Genomic DNA, 18,518 nt, shown 5'->3' with positions numbered 1-18,518 from the left:
TTGAAGCAGAGGCCATGTCTTGCTTCAGTTGTGATTACAGAGGGCTTTCACTCCAAGCATGAAGAAATCTCCTCTGGCAGGGGAAGTCTGCCTGGCCAAAAATGCATGGGGAGATGCTGCCTGCACCTACAGCTGGCCTCCAGCAGCAGCTGTGCTACGGCTTAATCTACACTAACCTTGAAGCAAATGCACCCAAGCGTCTGGGAGGCACCTCCCTGCAGAGCTGGAGTTACATGGCTGCTGCGTCCTCTGTGCCGGCTGGGTGAGCCACGTGTCGGGGCTGATGTACAGGCAGCGTTGGCCCTGTGAAATCAAAGCCAGAACATGGAAAATGCAGGGTGTCAGCTGTGTGCTCAGCACCTGCTGAGCTGATGCCTGGAACAGCATATGGGCTGGGGCTGTGCTGCCCAGAAACCATATGTGGGTGCTGGGAATCAGCCCCGAGTCCCAGCTGATGGGCTTTAACAGGCTCCTGGGCCAGCTGGGGCCAGGGGCTTGGGGAGCGTTCCCCTGAACTCGGGGAACTGCTGCCCATCCTGGAAGGGAGCAGAGGATTTCTGTTCTGCTCAGGGAACCAGGTTGTCTGGTCCCTTTTGTTCACAAAGGGAAGAGCCTTTCACTGTGCATTGGTGAAGGTGCAGGGGAGTAGTGAGGCTCGTAGAAAGAGCCTGGCAGGGGTGCAGGCCCACGTCCCAGCACCCAGGGCTCGCTCAGCAGGGAGGGCAGGCTGCTGTGGGCACCCCTCTCTCCACTGACACTCATCACAGTACGTCAGTGCACCCCATACCCCTTCCCAGGGCCTCCGGAGACAAGCTGCAAGGCTCCCCTTGAGCCCTGGGGAAACCAGCTGAGTGCCAACTCCCAGTGCCCGTGGCTGAGCCTGGACTGGTGGGCAGCTCTGCCTCTCCTGCAGCACAGAGCTCTCAAAGGGGCATTTCAGGAGGATGCTGCCCTGGCCACACCACAGGGCAGCACTGAGGTGAGCCAGTGACGTGCCATCAGGGATGGATGTGCCAGGGGGAAGGTGGAGAGGGGGCTGGGAGGTGATGGGGCACAGACAGACCTTCACCCCAACCACAGAACACTCCTCTGGGGAGGCGACTGAGGAGGGGACGAAACCAAGCCAATGTCAGTTGTAGCCTCCAAAGGGCAGCACATGAACCTGCAAAACTGGGCTTACATCCTCTGTGTGTCACCAAAGGTGACTTTGCCAAGATGCAGGTCCCTTCCTGGCTGAGGCAGTGGGAGGCAGCAGGAGTGAGTGGAGGGGCAGTCCCCGAGGTGAGAGCAGCCACACTGTGTCTATTTACCCTACAGGGGATAAGTGAAAGTCTGAAAAGTCTCTCCTTGCAGAGGGTGAGGAATAACTCCCCTCCTTATCCTCAGGGAAAGGGCAAAGAGCCTTGGGTTTATCTTGCAGCAGGAGAGATGTATGAAACATTCAAACAGGTTTTCCTTTGACCCCGGGGCTGGAGGGACCTGCGTGCCCCACACTGCAGCAGAAATCACCCAGGGCTGGTTTCACAGACGCTTCAAGCTGAACCGAGCACAGGCTCCCATGGAAAGCGGTGTCTGACAGCACGGCCACCCCACTGTGCTGATATGGTCTCCAGAGGGGCTGGATCAGAGAACAGATCCAGCTGGAAATTAGCTCAGCCTGGGAAGCTCTGGGGAGAAGCAGGACTGCTGGTGCTGTGGGTCAAGGTGAGCAGGTCCACCTCCCTAGCATGCTGATCCCCAGGTGTGATGGGATCTGTCACCAGCTGGGGAAGGCAGAGTTAACCCAGGGCCAGCTGTGCAGCCCAAGGGGTGCAGGACAGAGGCATTCAGCTGTCTCCCGGGGTCATCTTGTCTGTGTCACCCGTCTGAGGTCACTCACTTTGTCTGTAAACAGAGACTGAGGGCACCGACCTATTTTGGTGGGCTTTAGTTAATGGTTTACAAAACCACTGCTGCCAAGGATGTAAGCAGCCAAGGTGCTACAGTACGTGGCCAGAAACTAATGGGGCAGTGACGTGGTTTCCTGCTACCAAGAAACTCCCTTTTCCCAGGGTTGAAGCTTTGCTGGGAAATTAAACATTGCACGCCAGGCGGCACTCAGGCTTAGCCTTAACCAGAGATGTCTCAAGGAGCTCTGAAAGCACAGGACTGCCTTAGCCCCTGCCAGGATTCTGTTTGTTCCTGCAGAGGAGTCGGAGGCTGCTGAGCACCACAAGGACCTGGGCTGGAGCTTCGACAAGTGCTCTCCTCACACCACAACAGAGCAGGGACAAGTGCTCTCCTTTGGCTGCAAGAAGTCAAAGGGCTCTGTCTAGGGGACACAAAGGCATTTTAGACATTTCATGGCTAAAAAAAGAAGCAAATATTCCTGTGGAGGAGAGGGGCACGAAGCACCAACCAGCTGGCAGCAGTATGCGGAAGCTGTAAGCTTTTACCCGGAGACAGGACAGTGATGGCCACAGGCTGGCGTGGTTTAGGGGCACTGGGATCCCCCACAGAGCGTTGACCTGGTTCATAGTCCTCCTGTAAACAGGCAGGTCTTCCATGACCCAGCCTTACCAGGAACTTGATCTTTGTTCCTTCAGGAGCCATATTCAGGTGACTGGACCCACCCCAGAAGCAAACACACCAGCCTGGGCCTGGGTTGCGATATCCCCAGCGAGCCATGATCTTCCTCTTCCCCGTTCTCCAGTTATTTCTAGTTCCTCTCCCCAGTCTCACTTCCTCCTCACACATGCAGCTCAGGAGGACAGCTCCTGCCCGTGCTGCCCCCAAGGACTACTGGTCCCCCCAGCACCAGTGAGGCAGGACGTGGCTGGTGCTTCATTGCTGTGACTGTTTTAGGATGCTATAAAACCTAAAGAAAAGAGGTGGTTGTACCTTATTTTCTATTTTGCATCATGTCAGTTGATCCTAAGGTGTCTGATCATGATGGAGACAGCTGCAAGAGGCAGATCAGGTGTTGGCAGGGTGGAAAACGAGGCACAAAAACCAGAAAACCAGGCAAACAGCATCAGTGACGGCAGGGAGCTGATGTCTCCTCTATAGGCTTCAGCCTAACTGGGAAGGACCATGCGAGGACAGCGGTGCAGGTCCCACTGGGCTCCATGTGCTTTGCCGGGGCAGCAGCTGGGAGCTGGGGGGGGGCTGCACAGAGGGGAGGGGGGACAGTGGTGAGCTGCGTCTTCACCAAGAAGACACACAACTCCTATCCACTGGCTGCTCAGAAAAACCAAACCCTCCCAGGGGTTCTGAACACCTCCCCAGCTCACAGGGAGTGTGAAGCCGGAGGAGACAACCTCACTAGATGTCAGCAGAGCCACGCTCCCAGCGATCCCGCTCCCAGCCCTCAGCCCATCCCAGGCTTGGCCCCACTCCCGCCTGCCCCGGCTGGGATCCCCCAGAGAGAGCCCAGAGCTCCGCTCGGGAGCTCGGGCGTGGACAGGCCCCGCTTCCACCCTGCGCGGCGGCAGATGTGACCATCTACGGTAGCAGAGCAGAGGGCAGGAAGCGGTGATGAAGTCAGGCGACCTCGCTGGGTTTTCTCCTCCTTCCCATCCTGTCGACGCGTCCCAGCCCTCGCCGGGACAGATGCTCTGTCTGCTTGTCTGCACAGACCCCCAGCTTCGAGGGCGGCTTCAACTCCCTCCCTGGGGCTGCTGGGACACAAAAACACAGAGCAAAGCCCCCGTCCCTCACGGCAGGCAGGGACAACTGCTGCCCTTTCTCTAACCATGGCAGCAAACACCTTTTCAGAGCCCTAATGGTAAAAGCAGACAGCGGAGCCTTCTGTGGGAACAATCCCATGTTGCCTCCAGGGACCTCTTCCTGACGCCGAGTTATTTTTCCCCTGACTGCCCTGGTCTCAGCCTCTCCAGCAACAAAGCTGGGACAACAATATTTATCCACCCTCTGCCAAGTGCTTTGAGACCTTCGGCTCAAAGAGGGTCTGTGAGCACAAGGCTCCAAAGGGCTCTGTAGCCAGGGAAGCACGGGAGCCTCATAGGAGTTGTTTGATGTTTGGGATGAGCCAGCACACACCAGAAGTAAAACTATCTTTGCTGCACACAGTCAGCAATGACAACCACCCCTGGCAGAGAGCGCCCCCAGGATTTACCCCGAGGCGAGGGTGTAGCTTTTTTCAATGGTTCAGCAGTTCTCCAGAGGGAACTTTCTCCCATCCTGTACCCACCAGATGGAGCTTGGAGGGGTCTTGACCTCAGCTGCCCCCGACGCAGCCAGATACCATTTGGGAAGACCCGATGTGCCCCTTCCACCCCCTCCTAGCCCCAGCACAGGCCGCCCTGCACCCCAGCCAAGCCCTGTCTCTGCAAGACTGAGCCGATCCCCCTCCCCAAGGGGGGCTCATCCCATCTAACCCCACCCCAGGGGCCCAGGGCACAGCCCCCAGCCACATCTCTAGGGCCCCAACTCCCAGCCCAACCCCTCTCTCGGGGGTCCTGTCTCCTCCCAGCACCCCAAACCACGCTCAATCCCTCTCAGGGGCTCTCAGACGTCCTGAGGACCCCACCACCCCAACATCCCCTCCTGGGGGGTCTGCAGCCCTCCCCCAGACTTGCCCTGGGGGGGTCCCAACTGCCCCGCTGGGGCTCTCAGCCCTCCCCCAGCCCCTCTGTGGGGACCTCGGGCACCTCAAGGACCCCCGGACCACCCTCCCCCAGGCCCTCTCCAGGGGTCCCGGGCCCTCCCTGGGGGTCCTGGGCCCCATCCTGCCCCTCGCCCCCCCGCCTCCAAGCACCTCCGTGGCCCCACCCCCAATCGATGCCCCGCCCCTCTCCCTCTCCGGCCACGCCCCCTACCCCCCCACCAATGGCAGGGCGGTGGCCGCCTGAAGCCCCGCCCCGCGCTGTGCGCACTTCCGGCGCGCGGGGCGGGGGCCGGAAGCGGCGGGCGCGGGGGGTGCTGGGCGGCGCCGGGCGGCGGCGGAGCGGGAGCGGGAGCGCGAACGGGAGGTGAGAGCCGGGGCGGCGGCGGGGGCTGCGGGCCCTGTCCCGGGGCTGGTATCGGCGGGAGGAGTCCGCTGGGGGGAGCCGCCAGCGGTAGCGCCGGGGCCGACCGGAGGGCGCCGGTGAGGGGTCGGGCCCGCCCGGGTTGTGGGGGGGGGGCCCGTCCGCCGCTGCTGGGGTCGCGTTGGACGGGCGCAGGGAGGCGGGAGGGGCTCCTGCGGGCTGTTGGGGGTAAATCCGTTAAACGCGGTGGTTTCGGGTTAATTTAGTCACGGAATGGTGAAAACTCCCCGGTAGGGCTGTTACCGGGGGTCGCCGCCGCCGCCCGTGGTACCGCGTGGGGCGGCTTCGGGCCTCCGTGGGGCTTCCTGCGCCGAGCGGAGGCGCTTCCTGCCGCGGCGGCCCGGCCCGGGGGTGTCTCTGCGCCCGAAATCTGCCCCGGGGCGGCGGGGGGTATAAATTATCGGGGTCTGGGCCGCCGTGGTCGATCGCTGCTCAGCCCGCTGCGGCGGGGTTCGCCGTCCCGGTGGGGGGGACGGGCTGGGGGGGCCTGTACCTGCCCCCACAGCCCCACCGAGAGGCCTTTAGTCCTGTTCGCTGGGGCCGCTCTGGCTCCGTCCCCTGGCAGAGGGGTCGGGGCGTGCGGGCGGCTTTCGGTCAAAAGCCGCCTCTCCCCGGTGATGCGGCGAGCGGGAGGGTTGGAAAGCGGCGGGCCCGGTGCGTTACCGGTGCCGGTAGCTGCTGGGTGACTCGCTGGGGCAGGGAGGTGTGTGTGCCCAGGTGATGTATCCAGCTTTCTGCGACAGGACCGATCTGCCGCAGCCCGAAGCGAGGATATTTCTGCAGTTTGTGCTCCCAGGTACTCTCCATCTTATTGGGCTTGGGCTAGTTCTTGTCTCAGCCTGTTGCTGGTTTTTCTTCTGCCTTTTTGCGTTTTGGTGGTGATTAGGATGGGATAAAACTGTAAGTGATTGCTTTGGATTTTGTGTTACTGAAATGAAAAAAACCGTTATGGATGTTTCATGTGTCAGGTCACGGGATTTTTGCGCATCGGATTCTGGAATTCTTCAAGACTTGAGCTATAGATACACGTCACTGAAAACCAGGAATCTGTGACGTCGAGAAACTGCTGTATTCCCTTTTTCTTTCTGAGGCGATCCTTGTGTCCCCGGCATATTGCTGAGCTTTCTGAAAGCCAAAAATATCCCCTATTATTCATGTAACAAAGTTCAGCCAAGCAGCCTCTGCTTGAGCAGGCACAGCTCAGGAGGGATGCTGACGAGGGGCGATGCTCTGAATTCCTGATCTGGAGCTTGGTACTGTGTCCAATTTAGCTGAGTTCTGAGATCCTCAGTTACTTCCCTGGTGGATTCATCGCCCTGACAGGGAATGGAAATGAGAGGAGCGTAGCAACAGAGTCTGGCGAGTGCAAATCTCCTATTTCATATAATTGTGATGAAAAAGGAGTCCTTGTGCTGGCTGTAGCGTGGAGCAAAGTGATACTTTAACTGTCTTTTAATGTTTGATTAAAAATACCAAAAAAACGTTTTTAATGACTTCAGTAGAATTTGTTATTTGGGAGAGCTTAAATAAGGTCCAAGTGGATTTTTTTTTTTTTAAAGCACTTCTGATTTGCTAAACAAAGTAGATCTGAAATACCAGAAGTAGACACCGTGGGTTCTGGAGCAGTGTCAGCAAGTATTGTTGTACTATAAACAGCAGAGATCTCTGTCTTGGCAGCTGCTGGGACTAGCAGTAGCTGTCTTGTGTTCGTGGCTGGTCCTGACAACTGACTAAATTCAGGCATTTGAGTCCTGTCTTGCTTCAAATAATTCCTTACTTGATGAGCTGAACTGTTTAAAAAAAAATTCTTTGGACTTTTGGAAGATATAAATGTTGGAAATCATCTGGTAGCTGATCCCCTGAGATATTCCAGTGTCAGCTCAGAAATAAACTGTGGTATGTTCTTAATTTAGTCGCCCCATCTTTATTCCTTTTGCCTGTAGAAACAGGAAGTAGCTGATGCAAATTTCGTGTTGCTGACAGCAGTTTGTCAGGCTTCACGAAAGCTGAATCTAAACAGAGGCGTAGGTTTGACTTGCTTTGGCTATAAAACTAACATTTGCGTCTTCCAGAATGTCTAAGTGGGGACTCAGGTTAGTGTGTCTCAGGCAACCGGAAGAATTTCATTTCTGCTGGTTTTATGAGCACTTGCTCCTCTGAGGACCAGTCTTTGGCTGGGAGACACCGGCTCCTTGATGTGCTCCAAACAGGAAACTCCTCTTACTGTGTTGTTATACAGGATCAGCTTTGGGATAGCTAGTGTTTTTACAAATAAAATCCCTTCCCTTTATTGCTCTGATCAGTGTATCAAAACAGTCTAGCTGTAGATGAAAGCCTCTTTGCTGTACAGTGTGTTCAAAACCATGTTCCCAAGCTTTGATGGAAATAAAGGCTAGTTAATAGCTTAACCAAATGTGCTATGAAAATGAATGGACTCTCTGGCCCAGGGTGAAATATGTGTTTGCTGCGAGTCCATAGCTTCTGCTCCATTGGTAATCAAAGTTCAATTGAATTTAAACAAGACCTAGATTGAAATCCGGCAGTATAGTCCCAAAAGGGAGCGTTTCATCTCAACTCCACGCCTGGCAGCTAGAGAACTCTAACCCTCGGCTGCAGGCGTAGCTTGGAAGCCTTTCTCATTCCTCCTGAACACAGGATGATGTGCTGAACAAAAGTGAATCTTCAGTGATCTGTGTGTCTCAGCTTCCTCTTTAAAGAAGGCAAATGAGATCCGATTATATGTACTGTACTGAGATCTGTGAAGTCAGTTTGTCACTTACTGACAAATTATTCTGCACTCAAAGTGACAAAACACTGTTTAGATGTAGCCCAGACAGGTCTACTTTGTGATTTTTTTATTTTTTTTTTTCCTTGCTAAATGTTAATCTCCGGATTGCAAACTCGGACTGCTGATGTTAGTTACAACTAAACCTTTTTCTTTCATTCTGGATGGGTATGTAGATAGCAGAAAGAGCTGCATTCACGGGGCAAAGAGCATAGTAAGGGTGAGTCAAGATAGCTTTAGCGAGGCGTAACTGAGCTATAGCTGCCTGCTCTAGGACTTTGTGCTGCCTCCACTTAGTTCTGATTTTGCAGCCAGTTTACCAAGTGACTTATCTTGCAACTTGTCCTAGTGCTGCCCATTAAACAGAAATTAAAATGAGTTCACCATCTGCCAGATAGTGCTAGGTTTACAAAGCTGGTGCCAAGCTCTGTGAGTTTATGGCTTCTGTCAGGAAAACCCGGGAAGGACGTGTCAAACGGCAAGGGGACTGGAAGGAATATGAATCTCAAGGAATCCTTTCTTGTTAAAGGACATTAATCCCGACAGCGCATTTAGAACTGATGCGATCTGCTCCTCGCAACAGCGTGTTTTATTGCGGGGGGTCGGAAGCAGCTTTCCATCTGGACTTTCTGGTTTGTAATCCTGATTTGAAATGCAGTTTGTGACTCGGTAATGGGGCTGATCAGATTAGAGCCTCGTGTGGAATGTGGTGGGGATCAGTGGTGCAGAACAGCAGCTTTGTCTGCCTGAAGCTCAGTAAACCTGGTGTCCTTCCTGAAACCCCTGCGTTACACCCCTCTAGCTTGCTGTGCTCTTGAAGCATGGGAGAGTTTCTTTAACAGGTGGCTCTTTTGGGGAAAAAAAAAAAACCACCCTTCTTTTAGTGTGCTGGGAGCGGGGGAGGCAGAGCCCAGCTCTTGGCTGCGCTCCCACTTGAAGACGTGAGCCCCATTCTGGATGCGTCGTCCTCGGCTGCAGCAGAGCGCTGACGATCCTGTGGTCAGGATTCCTACATTGTACAGAATTTAAAAAAAAAAAAAAAAGAGGTATTCATTACTGTTGATTATATGGGTGACCGCCCACAAGTTTCAGCCTCTCTGAACTTTTTTTGTATCTGGAAGTCATCCAGTTACTGCTGTCCAGTTTTAGGCACAGTGTCTCCGCTGGCTCACTCTTGCACAGAGAAGGAAACCACACTCTTCCTCTTGGAAGGGGGGTGGCCTCTCCCCACCCCCCCACATCGGTGCTGTTTCTCCTGATGCAAGAAGGCAAAAGAAGGGTGGAAAACGGCCTTGTTTGTCTTGTGACATCAGTGCTGCTTGTGACTAATGCTGGATCTGCCCCACATCCTCTGGAAATTGGGTGAAAACATGCACTTTGGAGCAGGGCTGAGAAGACTTGTGAGCAAAAGCAAAACCCTAGTTAGAACTTCAGGTTTCTTTTCTGAGGGAGATCTAGCATCAGTTCATCGGTGCAGCTGGGTAAACCCTGCCTTCCTTTTTGGGTGTGCTGGGAAGGACCTTCCCTTCCAGGCAGGGTTTTGAGCTCTCGCAGACTGTTGCAGTAAGAAGGAAGCTGTGTCCAGGCTGTAGTCGTGATTCATACTGTAAAATCTTTGGATGAGTGGTGATAAGATAAAAATGCAATTGGTGACTTGCTGCTCCCTCCCTGCATTCCCTGTGCGTTAGTGTGCTTGGAGCGTGACTTGTCTTGCTCCTTGGTGCAGAGTCTCTGCAAAGCAGTAATTAATGGAAAGTTTATATGACTCTTAAGACTTTTGCAGACGAGACACTGCAAATGATTTACGTACCTAAATCTCTTTCCTGTGCAGTGCCTGCAGAGTCTGTTCTGCAGTTCAGATACCAAAGTCTGCAGAGGGAGAGGATGAACAGGGGCGCATTGTTGTAGAAGCAGCGATGCCGCCTTAGCTTCTGCAGCTGCTCATCTTTGCATGTGCCAGGGTGGCTCGTTCTGCACGCTGATGCTCTGTGCTGTAGCAATGCTGGAGTTACAGATGTTCCTTGGAGGAATTCAGGACTGTGGGAGGTCTCTGCAGATGCATTTGCAGAATCAAACCCAGAAGTTCTAACCTGAAGTCTGTGAACTCTCAGTGAAGCAGTTGTACTTGATTTGCTGTATGGTCACAGCTGGGACTTTGGCCAAGCACTGGCTGCAGTGAGATTCTGTGCAGGCTTCTGTTTTCTTGAGTGGTGTGAGTACAAGGTTAGAAAATGTAAGTTTTAGTGTCCTTGTACATGTAAGAAGTCCTTACAATGGAATAAGACTATGTGGCCATTACAGAGTGACTGTGGCAATAGAAAGTGGCTGTGTGCATGGCTGTTGTGAAATCCGAACGTTCCTGCTAATTTGAGGGTACCCTGCTGCCCATCATCAGGGTGCTAGGTAGAAATTATTCTTCTGGAACTGGTAGAGCTTGTACCAGACAGCTGTTAAACCCTCTTCAATATTTGGCCTACCAGTTTTATACTGTCAGAGGACACGAATAATTCTTCTGTCTGCAGGTTGTGGACAGCGGTAGATATGGAAAGACTGGTTGAACGGTTGGAGAAGGCTGTGGAGCGCCTGGAGACGGTGTGCCAAGGACCTGGCATGTGTGCAGATGTCTCTTCCAAAGGTGAGGCCCAAAGCACACACACACACCCCCCCCCGTCACCCTGTGCTGAAGCCGGGCGGTGCGGCAGTGTCGGGCGCCAGCAGGAGCTGTGGCAGAGCGGGCGGCGCTCGCACAGGGCGTGCGAAGGGCTGTTGGATGAACTGCCAGCGTGCAGAGGGGAAGTGAGTTTTGCAGCAGATACTGTGCAAACGCAGAGGTGCCTGCGGTTACCATCCTGCTAAGATAAGGACTTCCTGCGCCTGCAACGCTTCCCTCGTCTGCGTTCAGCTGCGTGCTCGGGGCTGAGCCTCCTGCCTCTCGGTGATACCTGTGCTCTGGTTCCTTCTCCGCAGGGGTGGCTCAGTACGTGCAGGCTTTTGATGCCCTTCTGGCTGGCCCAGTAGCTGAATACATCAAGATCAGCAAAGAAGTTGGCGGGGATGTGCAGAAGCACGTAAGGACTCACGTTCTCCTCCCTCTGCTCTAAATAGATGTTGCTTGTTCTTCAGAGCTGTTAAGGGCCAAGTTTGCTGTCAGTGTTTGCATTCCTTGAGCGCCGTATTCTAGGATGTTTATAATCCCTGAGGATTCAAAACAGATGCAGATGCCCAGATAACCTCCAGCAGATTGCCACCTACACACACACAACAAATCAAACCTCCTTCTTGAAATCTTTGGCAGTTAGGTGTCTGGCGCTCTCTGTAGACTTCGGTGTGTGCCTTTGGGAGGCCTGTAAACTACCCAGCCCAAGAGCTGTTGTGCTCTTGTGAGTTTTCTCTGAGGATGGGTGTCTCTGAAAATATGTGCTTTGAGATCAGCATAGCAGCTTCCTTACAGACTAGGAACTCTCCGTGAGTGACTGTTAGCGTTACGCTGGGTACAAGGGAAGTTCTCTCATATTTTTCTCTATTAGGCTGAGATGGTTCATGCGGGCTTGATGAGTGAGAGGGCGCTTCTGGTGATGGCGTCTCAACATCAGCAGCCAACAGAGGTAAGTGTGGGAAATCACATCTCAGAAACCTTGTATGCTCTTACCTCGGAGCCGGGGACGACTGCAAGTGTAGGGGAATCTGGGCCGTTGCAGCTGCTCCAAGCGAGGAACCGGAGGAGGACTGGTGGCACTTGCTGAAAGCGTGAACTGTTCCGTGTGCTCACCCGATACTGGGCAGGATTCTGGAGGTTGATTCTTAGAGCTGCAGAACTGTCGTTTTCCAGTCATTAGAGCAACGAGTTTTCTGTAGCTGTTGGAGCAGCTTGTGAGTGTCATCTCACAGCGTCTGTCTCGAGTTTCACCTGGCACCAGCACGGCGCAATCACTGTTCCCTGAGATGCAACCTGCAGACAGGAACTTATCGCAGACAGGAGCCACAGTGGGATTTGCCTAGAGCATGCTTTTCATTATGTGATGCTTATAGACTTTCAGGCATCAAACTCCTGAAGTATAACAGACACTTGTCTCTGCTGAATGGCCTCTGAATAATAGCTAGGCTTTTAGGATTGATTTGTCCTTAGCGAGTAATTTAACACTTTACCCTAGGCTGCTGCTTCTCAGCAGGATGTGTGACTGAGAATCTGATCCTGAATGCATTGGCTTTTCCCTGCTGAGAACTGTTTTTTCCTGAGCAACAGGATCCCACCTTGCTTTTCTTTGCAGTTATTATCTGCCTCAGTCATGGCTTCTACTGTTACCTTGTGGTAGCTGGATTTCTGTGCTACTTTCCTATTCACCGCAAAATAGATCTGCATCTTTTTCCCCAAACTCAGCACTGGAGTGTTGTTTATCTTTCACCGGGCTTGCTGGGATGCTGCTCTGCATAGCCTCTAGTCTGAGAATCTGCTTACAAATTCCACTGACACATTATTTAAATAAAGGGTTATGAACAAACAACAGCCTTAATCTAGTGTAGGTCTTTGTGCAGGTTGTCTTGCAGGAGTCTAGTCAGTTCTGGAGTAGCCAGGTTGAAATGCAGAATGTATGAATTCTCATCGCTAGTGGCAAAGAATTTCGCTATCATGTTACTTGCCAGTGGCGCTAGGCTGGAGCTTCTGGCAGTGTAGCCTAGCCAGTGGTCCTTGGAACCTCTCTGTTTTCATCTAAACAGAGGAAGGGACAGCAAATGGAAAAGCCGAGGCTTTGAAAAGAAAGTTTTGCCCAAATTTGTCCCTCGCTGCTGCCACCAGCAGGAGACTTTCTGATCTTAAAGGAAAGAAGAGTTGCCTAAAAGGCATCTCTGGAAGTGTGTAATTGGCTGCTCTGCTCTGACCACAAGACTTCTAAGCACTTTCAGTCAGCATTCCAAGTGGACAACACAAAGAAAAATTCCTGTCATCCAAATCCTGAAGGCTTAGATTGACTTGAGAAATAACTTGAATCCTGAAGTCTAGCTTGATAGGGTGACTTGAGAACTTGCTGCGACTCAGATGGGAATGCAGGCTGTAGATCCCAGACTGCAAAAACCTGCATAGCACCCCTTTCTCTGAGGGTTTGTACAGGAGAGGAAAAATTTGACAAACTGTCTTGGAACAAAAGAATCCAGGAAAGGCAAATGCTATTTCTGTCCTCGTTACTAACAAGCTTTGTCAGTGTCTCTTGGATTGAACATGAGTCACAGTTCTTGGCGTACTCCCATTGTACCAATCCGGTTGGGAGCTATGACTTCAGCCCTGGGGGAGCTAGGTGGTGGGATCGAGCTCGGCTCATGGGGAGGGCCAAGCCTGGACAGGAGCTGCAGCAGTAACTTGTGCCAGTTGGAATCTTCCTCCGAGTGACCATCATCTCAGCAGAGCCACCCATGAAGATGTGCGGCCATTCCAGAGCAATACTAATGTGCTTCACTGTTATTGTCTCTCTTGTCCTGCAGAATGCGTTCTCATCACTTCTGAAGCCGATTTCAGAGCAAATCCAGACGGTGCAGAATTTCAGGGAGAAGAACCGTGGTAGCAAACTGTTCAATCACTTATCGGCAGTCAGCGAGAGCATCCCCGCCCTGGGCTGGGTGGCCATGGTAAGAACTCCAGTGGGAAGTGGTTTCCTTGGGCTGGTGGGAGAAGTCTGGCTCCCTGGTCAGCTCTTCCATGTCAATGTGTTCTTTCTTCTCTAGGCTCCGAAGCCTGGTCCTTATGTGAAGGAAATGACTGATGCTGCCATGTTTTATACCAACCGGATCCTCAAGGAGTACAAGGATGTGTAAGTTCACCTTCTCTCTTAACGATGCCATTGAACACAGCTAACAGGGTGTGTAGGGGCTACTCCAGTATCTAACCACAGCTGCCTTGGTCTTTAATTCATTCTTCTTTTTAAAGGCAGGGTATATTTATAAAGCCTCACCTAGCTGTTCTTTCCTGATCCTTAGGGACAAGATTCCTTGCACTCATGCTGCAGCTGGAATCTCTGATAGCAAGTGCGTTGCTGCTCACTCTTGTCTCAGCATCATCTGGGGGCTGAACCGTTTCCCAGAGCAGCAGGTTGTGTCTTGGGAATGGGTCTTGTTGGAAGTACCAGACTCCCCAGTTAAAATGGGTCAGTCAGGGCGCAGAGCAGGGCTGGGGCTGCCTGCCTGCAGCTGCCAGGTTAATCCTGAAGCTGGAACGCAGCGCTGGAGGTGTGAGGCTGCTGTGCTGCTCCAGGCTGGGTCTTGCCTGTCGGCCAAGAGGTTGGAGAGCTGTGAAGAACTGTAGTCCTTGGGTTTTAATGGCAAATGCACCTCATGATCTCCTTGTGTCCTCAGAGATAAAAAGCAAGTGGACTGGGTGAAAGCTTATCTGAATATCTGGACAGAGCTGCAGGCCTATATCAAAGAGTATCACACCACAGGGCTGACCTGGAGCAAAACAGTAAGTGCTGGCTGCATCTGCAGGAGCTTCTTAGATGAGTATTGCACGATTATTGCAGCAGTTATGGAGCTTGTGCAATTGCCTTTCCTCTTGCTGGCCTCTTACAGGGTCCTGTAGCAACAGAAGGGACTAAATCACCATCCGCTCCCCCAGCGGGGGCTGCGCCTCCCCCACCAGGCCCTCCTCCCCCGCCCGCTCCTGCCCCCACGAGCTGCAGCACAGACGACTCTGCCTCCCGCTCCGCGCTCTTCGCCCAGATCAACCGGGGAGAAGGCATCACCTCTGGTAGGTGGAAGTAGCTCACGGCGGGAGGGCAGCCACCAGCGACGGTACCGTTGTGCTGCGAATCCTTGTTTTGCTGCTGTGGCTCAACGCACCTGCTTAGGAAGTAGGTTTGCAGTAACAAAAGACCGTCTGGTCTGAGGATGAGGCTGTGGGAGCCAGAAGCAGCCCTGAGGCAGTTCACAGGGACAAAGGGAGCACATCTGAGAGAGAATTCTCAGTCTCATCTGTCAAGTGTAGCAAGAGATCAATCTAGCTGGAATGGAGAGAGGGAGCCCTTTGGCTGCTTGCACGTCTCCAGTACAAAAGGTGCCGTTTTTCACCTATTCATATTTGCACAGAACTTATCTCTTCTGCGTGTTACCTGGTTCGTGTATCAGGACAGACGTCAAACAAAGGCGAGGTGCTTGGCTTGGGGCTCTTTCCAGCTGCAGAGTGAAAGAGCTGGCATTTTCTGGTCCTACAGTACATCTGGTGTTCTCGTCAATACTGCATCAGTGTTTCTTGCTTGCTCTTTCACTTGCTGTCACTCACGCTTGAGCTCAGCTTAGACCTAGCCTTATTAATTTATTTGCATTTTGAAAAATGTTACCATGCTGGTGGTTGTAATTACTGATGCCTGGTGTTTGTGGAACGGTGTTCTCGGAGGAAAGCTGGATCTCAGGTTTGATTTCTCTTGCAGGCTTAAGACATGTGTCAGATGACATGAAGACCCACAAGAATCCAGCACTGAAGAACCAAGGGGGTCCTGTGAGAAGTGGACCCAAACCTTTCACTGCTCCCAAACCAGCCTGTAATGCTAATCCCTCCCAAAAAACCTCTCCAAAGGCTCCTGCGTTGCTAGAATTAGAGGGCAAAAAGTGGAGAGTGGTGAGTGCCTGGCGTCAGCATGAGTGCGTTGAGAGATGGGAGCTCTGTAGCAGGGAAGGGGCGGGGGGGTCTCCTGAAAACCTTTCTTGTGAGAGGCACCAGCCTGAAGGTGCTGCAGTTTGCTTTTAAAGGAGCCGCCCTGCTGTTCTCATGGATTAATTGGTATGCGTTCCAAAAATCGAGTGCATTTTTCCTGCCTTTTCAGGAAAACCAGGAGAATGCCACTAACCTGGTAATCAGTGACACAGAGTTGAAGCAGGTAGCGTATGTTTTCAAGTGCACAAATAGTACACTCCAAATCAAAGGCAAGATCAACTCTATCACCCTCGGTAAGTGGAGAAACCCTGAAAACTGCTTCTAGGTGCTGGTGTGTGTGTGCAGAAGGCTGAATCTCCAAAACCTTTCTGTGACCTGCTCTGTCTTTGCAGATAACTGTAAGAAGCTGGGTCTGGTGTTCGATGACGTGGTGGGCATTGTAGAGATCATAAACAGCAGGGACGTTAAAGTTCAGGTGAGTGCCTACAACCCATTCTCTGCCTGGAGTGTGACTGCTGCACTGTACAACAGGGCGTCTGTAGCATGTGCTTCTTGGAGTAGTTTTATTTCCAGAACAGGAATGTGTATCTGTGGAGAACATTCATGAAACACCCTCTGTCCTGCTGCTCTGCAGCTCACCCTGCCCAGCAGCTAGGAAAGGACTGAAATTGGCCTCGCTGAGCTGCCTCAGGGCTCTAGGTAAAAGATTAGTCTCTGAGGTGGGCGGCAGTAGAATCTACTCTGATTCTGGTTTTGGTATCTGATTTGGGATGGTCAACTTGCCCAACGTTCACTGTAGTTTTGTTCTAAAGAGACCAAAACAAGAAATAACTTCAGATTTTTGCCAAAGGTGGGAGTATTTGAATCCAGCTAGTCTGCGGTGGTGAGGGGTGGGAGTCAAACCTCTTGCCTTGAAGGCAAGTGTAAAAGAAAAATGTTGTGGTTGCCTGGTTCAAGCTCCTCTAACCGTTGCTTTGACCACTCTGCTAGGTAATGGGTAAAGTGCCAACAATTTCCATCAACAAGACAGACGGTTGCCACGTGTATCTGAGCAAGAGCTCCCTAGACTGCGAAATCGTCAGTGCCAAGTCATCAGAGATGAACGTCCTTATTCCCACAGAGGGTGGTGACTTTGTAAGTGTTAGTTTTAAAATCCTTGGGGAGCTCTGCTTGGGGTAACACAGGGCAGAATTAGTATTTTTGAGCCCTGCGGGGAATGTCAGTTACAGTGAGGTCTGGAGGGACAAGTCTAGACTGTGGAGGTTGCGAATGATGATCAGATGTTAAAAACAGCAACTCAAGTCGTTTGTCTTTATAGTGAGATAGTTTTGTGAGAGCTGCTGTTTGCTCGGGATCTCTTGGGGGCAGAACAGGCAGTGTTTGTGGTACAGGAAGGGACACAGCATGTATCTAAGAAAAGAAGTGCCTGAAGCAGTGGGAGTAATTGCTGGTCTCAGTCATAAACTGATTTTTGACAACGGATTTCTATTTTTACCCTCCAGACTGAATTCCCTGTCCCAGAACAGTTCAAGACAGTGTGGAACGGTCAGAAGTTGGTTACCACTGTGACAGAAATTGCTGGCTAAGCAGAAAAGCTCCAAGGCTCATGCCCTCCCCTGGCCCTGCTGTGGGACAAATCTGCTTTCAGATGATTCTCTTAGATTTCTTGTACCTTTCTGCTCTCAAACTGCTTCTCTTCTACCCGAGAGACACAGCTACCTGCCGTCACTGAAATACCTCTGCCTGGGGTTTGGTGTAGGTGGCGGGTCAGTGATTGTCCACATCTATTAGCAGGAAGGTGTATTTTTTTTTTTCCTCCCCTTGTCTGATCTAACTGCACCAATTGATCAGGTCAGATTTTCAGTGAACTTCACAGCCAGTACTGGCAGTTGGCTTTCAGAGTGTTGTTCGGGGTTTTTTTTTGTATTGCCTTTAAGCAAACTGTTCGTGTGAGAGGAATGTTGTCCCCTTTTTAACAAATAATGGTCTGTCGGGGTCCAGAGTACCCAGTTGCTATGGCACATGTCTCAAGAAGGTCCTGGAAGCTGCTAATTCCAGCTCTATGGAGCTGGTGGCATTACAGGACCTGGGAATGGCTTTGTTGGACCAAAGGCTGAGGACCTGGGCCGTAGCATTCCACCCTCATTTCTCTTTCATCATTCCTACTAGCTCAGTGTATTTCTGATTGTGCCATGACAGGAGGCTTTATATTAACCAGTGCCACAGGAAGACTGCAGTGGAGTTAACGGCGGTTACCCCCCCCCCCCCCCCCCCAGCAGTCTGGCTGGTAGCTTGGAGCTGAGCACCTCTTATTCCGTGAGCCCTCCAACCTCAAAAGGGAATCTTTGCCCCAGGGCTTCCTTCTCAGAGCAGCTGAACTCTCAGGTTCAGTCTTCCAGGATGGTTCTTCTGAACCTGTCCCCTTCTGCAGAGGAAGGGTCTCCTTCATTCCAGGGTCAGTAGTGCAGTGTTGTAAAATACCCAAGTTGGATCAGGTGGGTTCATCACTCTCTTCCTCATCTGCCATCAGTCCCCATAAAGTGAATCCTCTCAGCCTGCCCCTGTTGCTTGGCTCTTTCCTTTGGTGGAAGCTCGTAGCCTCTGTTCCAGGGCCCTGGAGCAGAGTGATGGATCTAAGTCACACAGTACTGTACTGACCCATAAAGGGAGCTGCACGTGCTTTGACCTTCATTTTTCCAACGCCTCGGGTGGCATAAGCATATCTTAAAAGCATTTCCTCTGTAAAGTGTCAATGTTCTTTTTCTCTAGGACAAAACTTACAAAAAAAAAATATGCAATTTTTTTATTTTGAGACTGTCCTGTGACTTGTACTCGTCTTCTCCTGAGGCTTGTGAAAAAAACCTTTCTTATGTACTTAAGATTATACAGAAGATAGAATAAAGTTAATGCCAACTTGCTCATTACAGTGGCTCTTGTCTGCTCTTTGGGGGCACACAGGACCTCAGGGAGGACAGGATGCTCCTTGCTGCCTGACCCTGCCTTGACTGCTTTGCATACTGTCCCCCTGGGGAAGTGTGGACTTTCCTCCACTCCCCTCAAACCAAAC

General features: G+C 52.1%; 1 protein-coding gene across 1 annotated transcript; it reads left to right on the top strand.

The window, feature by feature from the left end:
* Positions 1–4,895: 4,895 nt before the first annotated feature.
* Positions 4,896–18,375, top strand: CAP1 (cyclase associated actin cytoskeleton regulatory protein 1). The gene is made up of 13 exons (XM_074894744.1): positions 4,896–4,973; positions 10,338–10,450; positions 10,783–10,883; positions 11,343–11,420; positions 13,291–13,434; positions 13,531–13,616; positions 14,158–14,263; positions 14,371–14,548; positions 15,228–15,415; positions 15,621–15,744; positions 15,844–15,926; positions 16,442–16,585; positions 16,954–18,375. The coding sequence occupies exons 2-13, from the start codon at positions 10,357–10,359 to the stop codon at positions 17,035–17,037; spliced, it is 1,410 nt and encodes a 469-aa protein (XP_074750845.1). The 5' UTR covers positions 4,896–4,973; positions 10,338–10,356; the 3' UTR covers positions 17,038–18,375.
* Positions 18,376–18,518: the final 143 nt, after the last annotated feature.

The sequence above is a fragment of the Strix uralensis genome, chromosome 25 (assembly GCF_047716275.1).
Source record: "Strix uralensis isolate ZFMK-TIS-50842 chromosome 25, bStrUra1, whole genome shotgun sequence".
In the NCBI taxonomy this organism is placed as follows: Eukaryota; Metazoa; Chordata; class Aves; order Strigiformes; family Strigidae; genus Strix; species Strix uralensis.
Note: the sequence above shows the minus strand (reverse complement) of the source record. Positions and strands in the feature narration are given on the sequence as shown.

Excerpts from the sequence above, each read along its gene's own strand:
- CAP1 (XM_074894744.1), top strand. The coding sequence starts at position 10,357 with ATGGAAAGACTGGTTGAACGGTTGGAGAAGGCTGTGGAGCGCCTGGAG. Across the intron at positions 11,421-13,290 it reads AACATCAGCAGCCAACAGAG|AATGCGTTCTCATCACTTCT; the intron begins GTAAGTGTGGGA and ends CTTGTCCTGCAG. Across the intron at positions 14,549-15,227 it reads GGGAGAAGGCATCACCTCTG|GCTTAAGACATGTGTCAGAT; the intron begins GTAGGTGGAAGT and ends TTTCTCTTGCAG.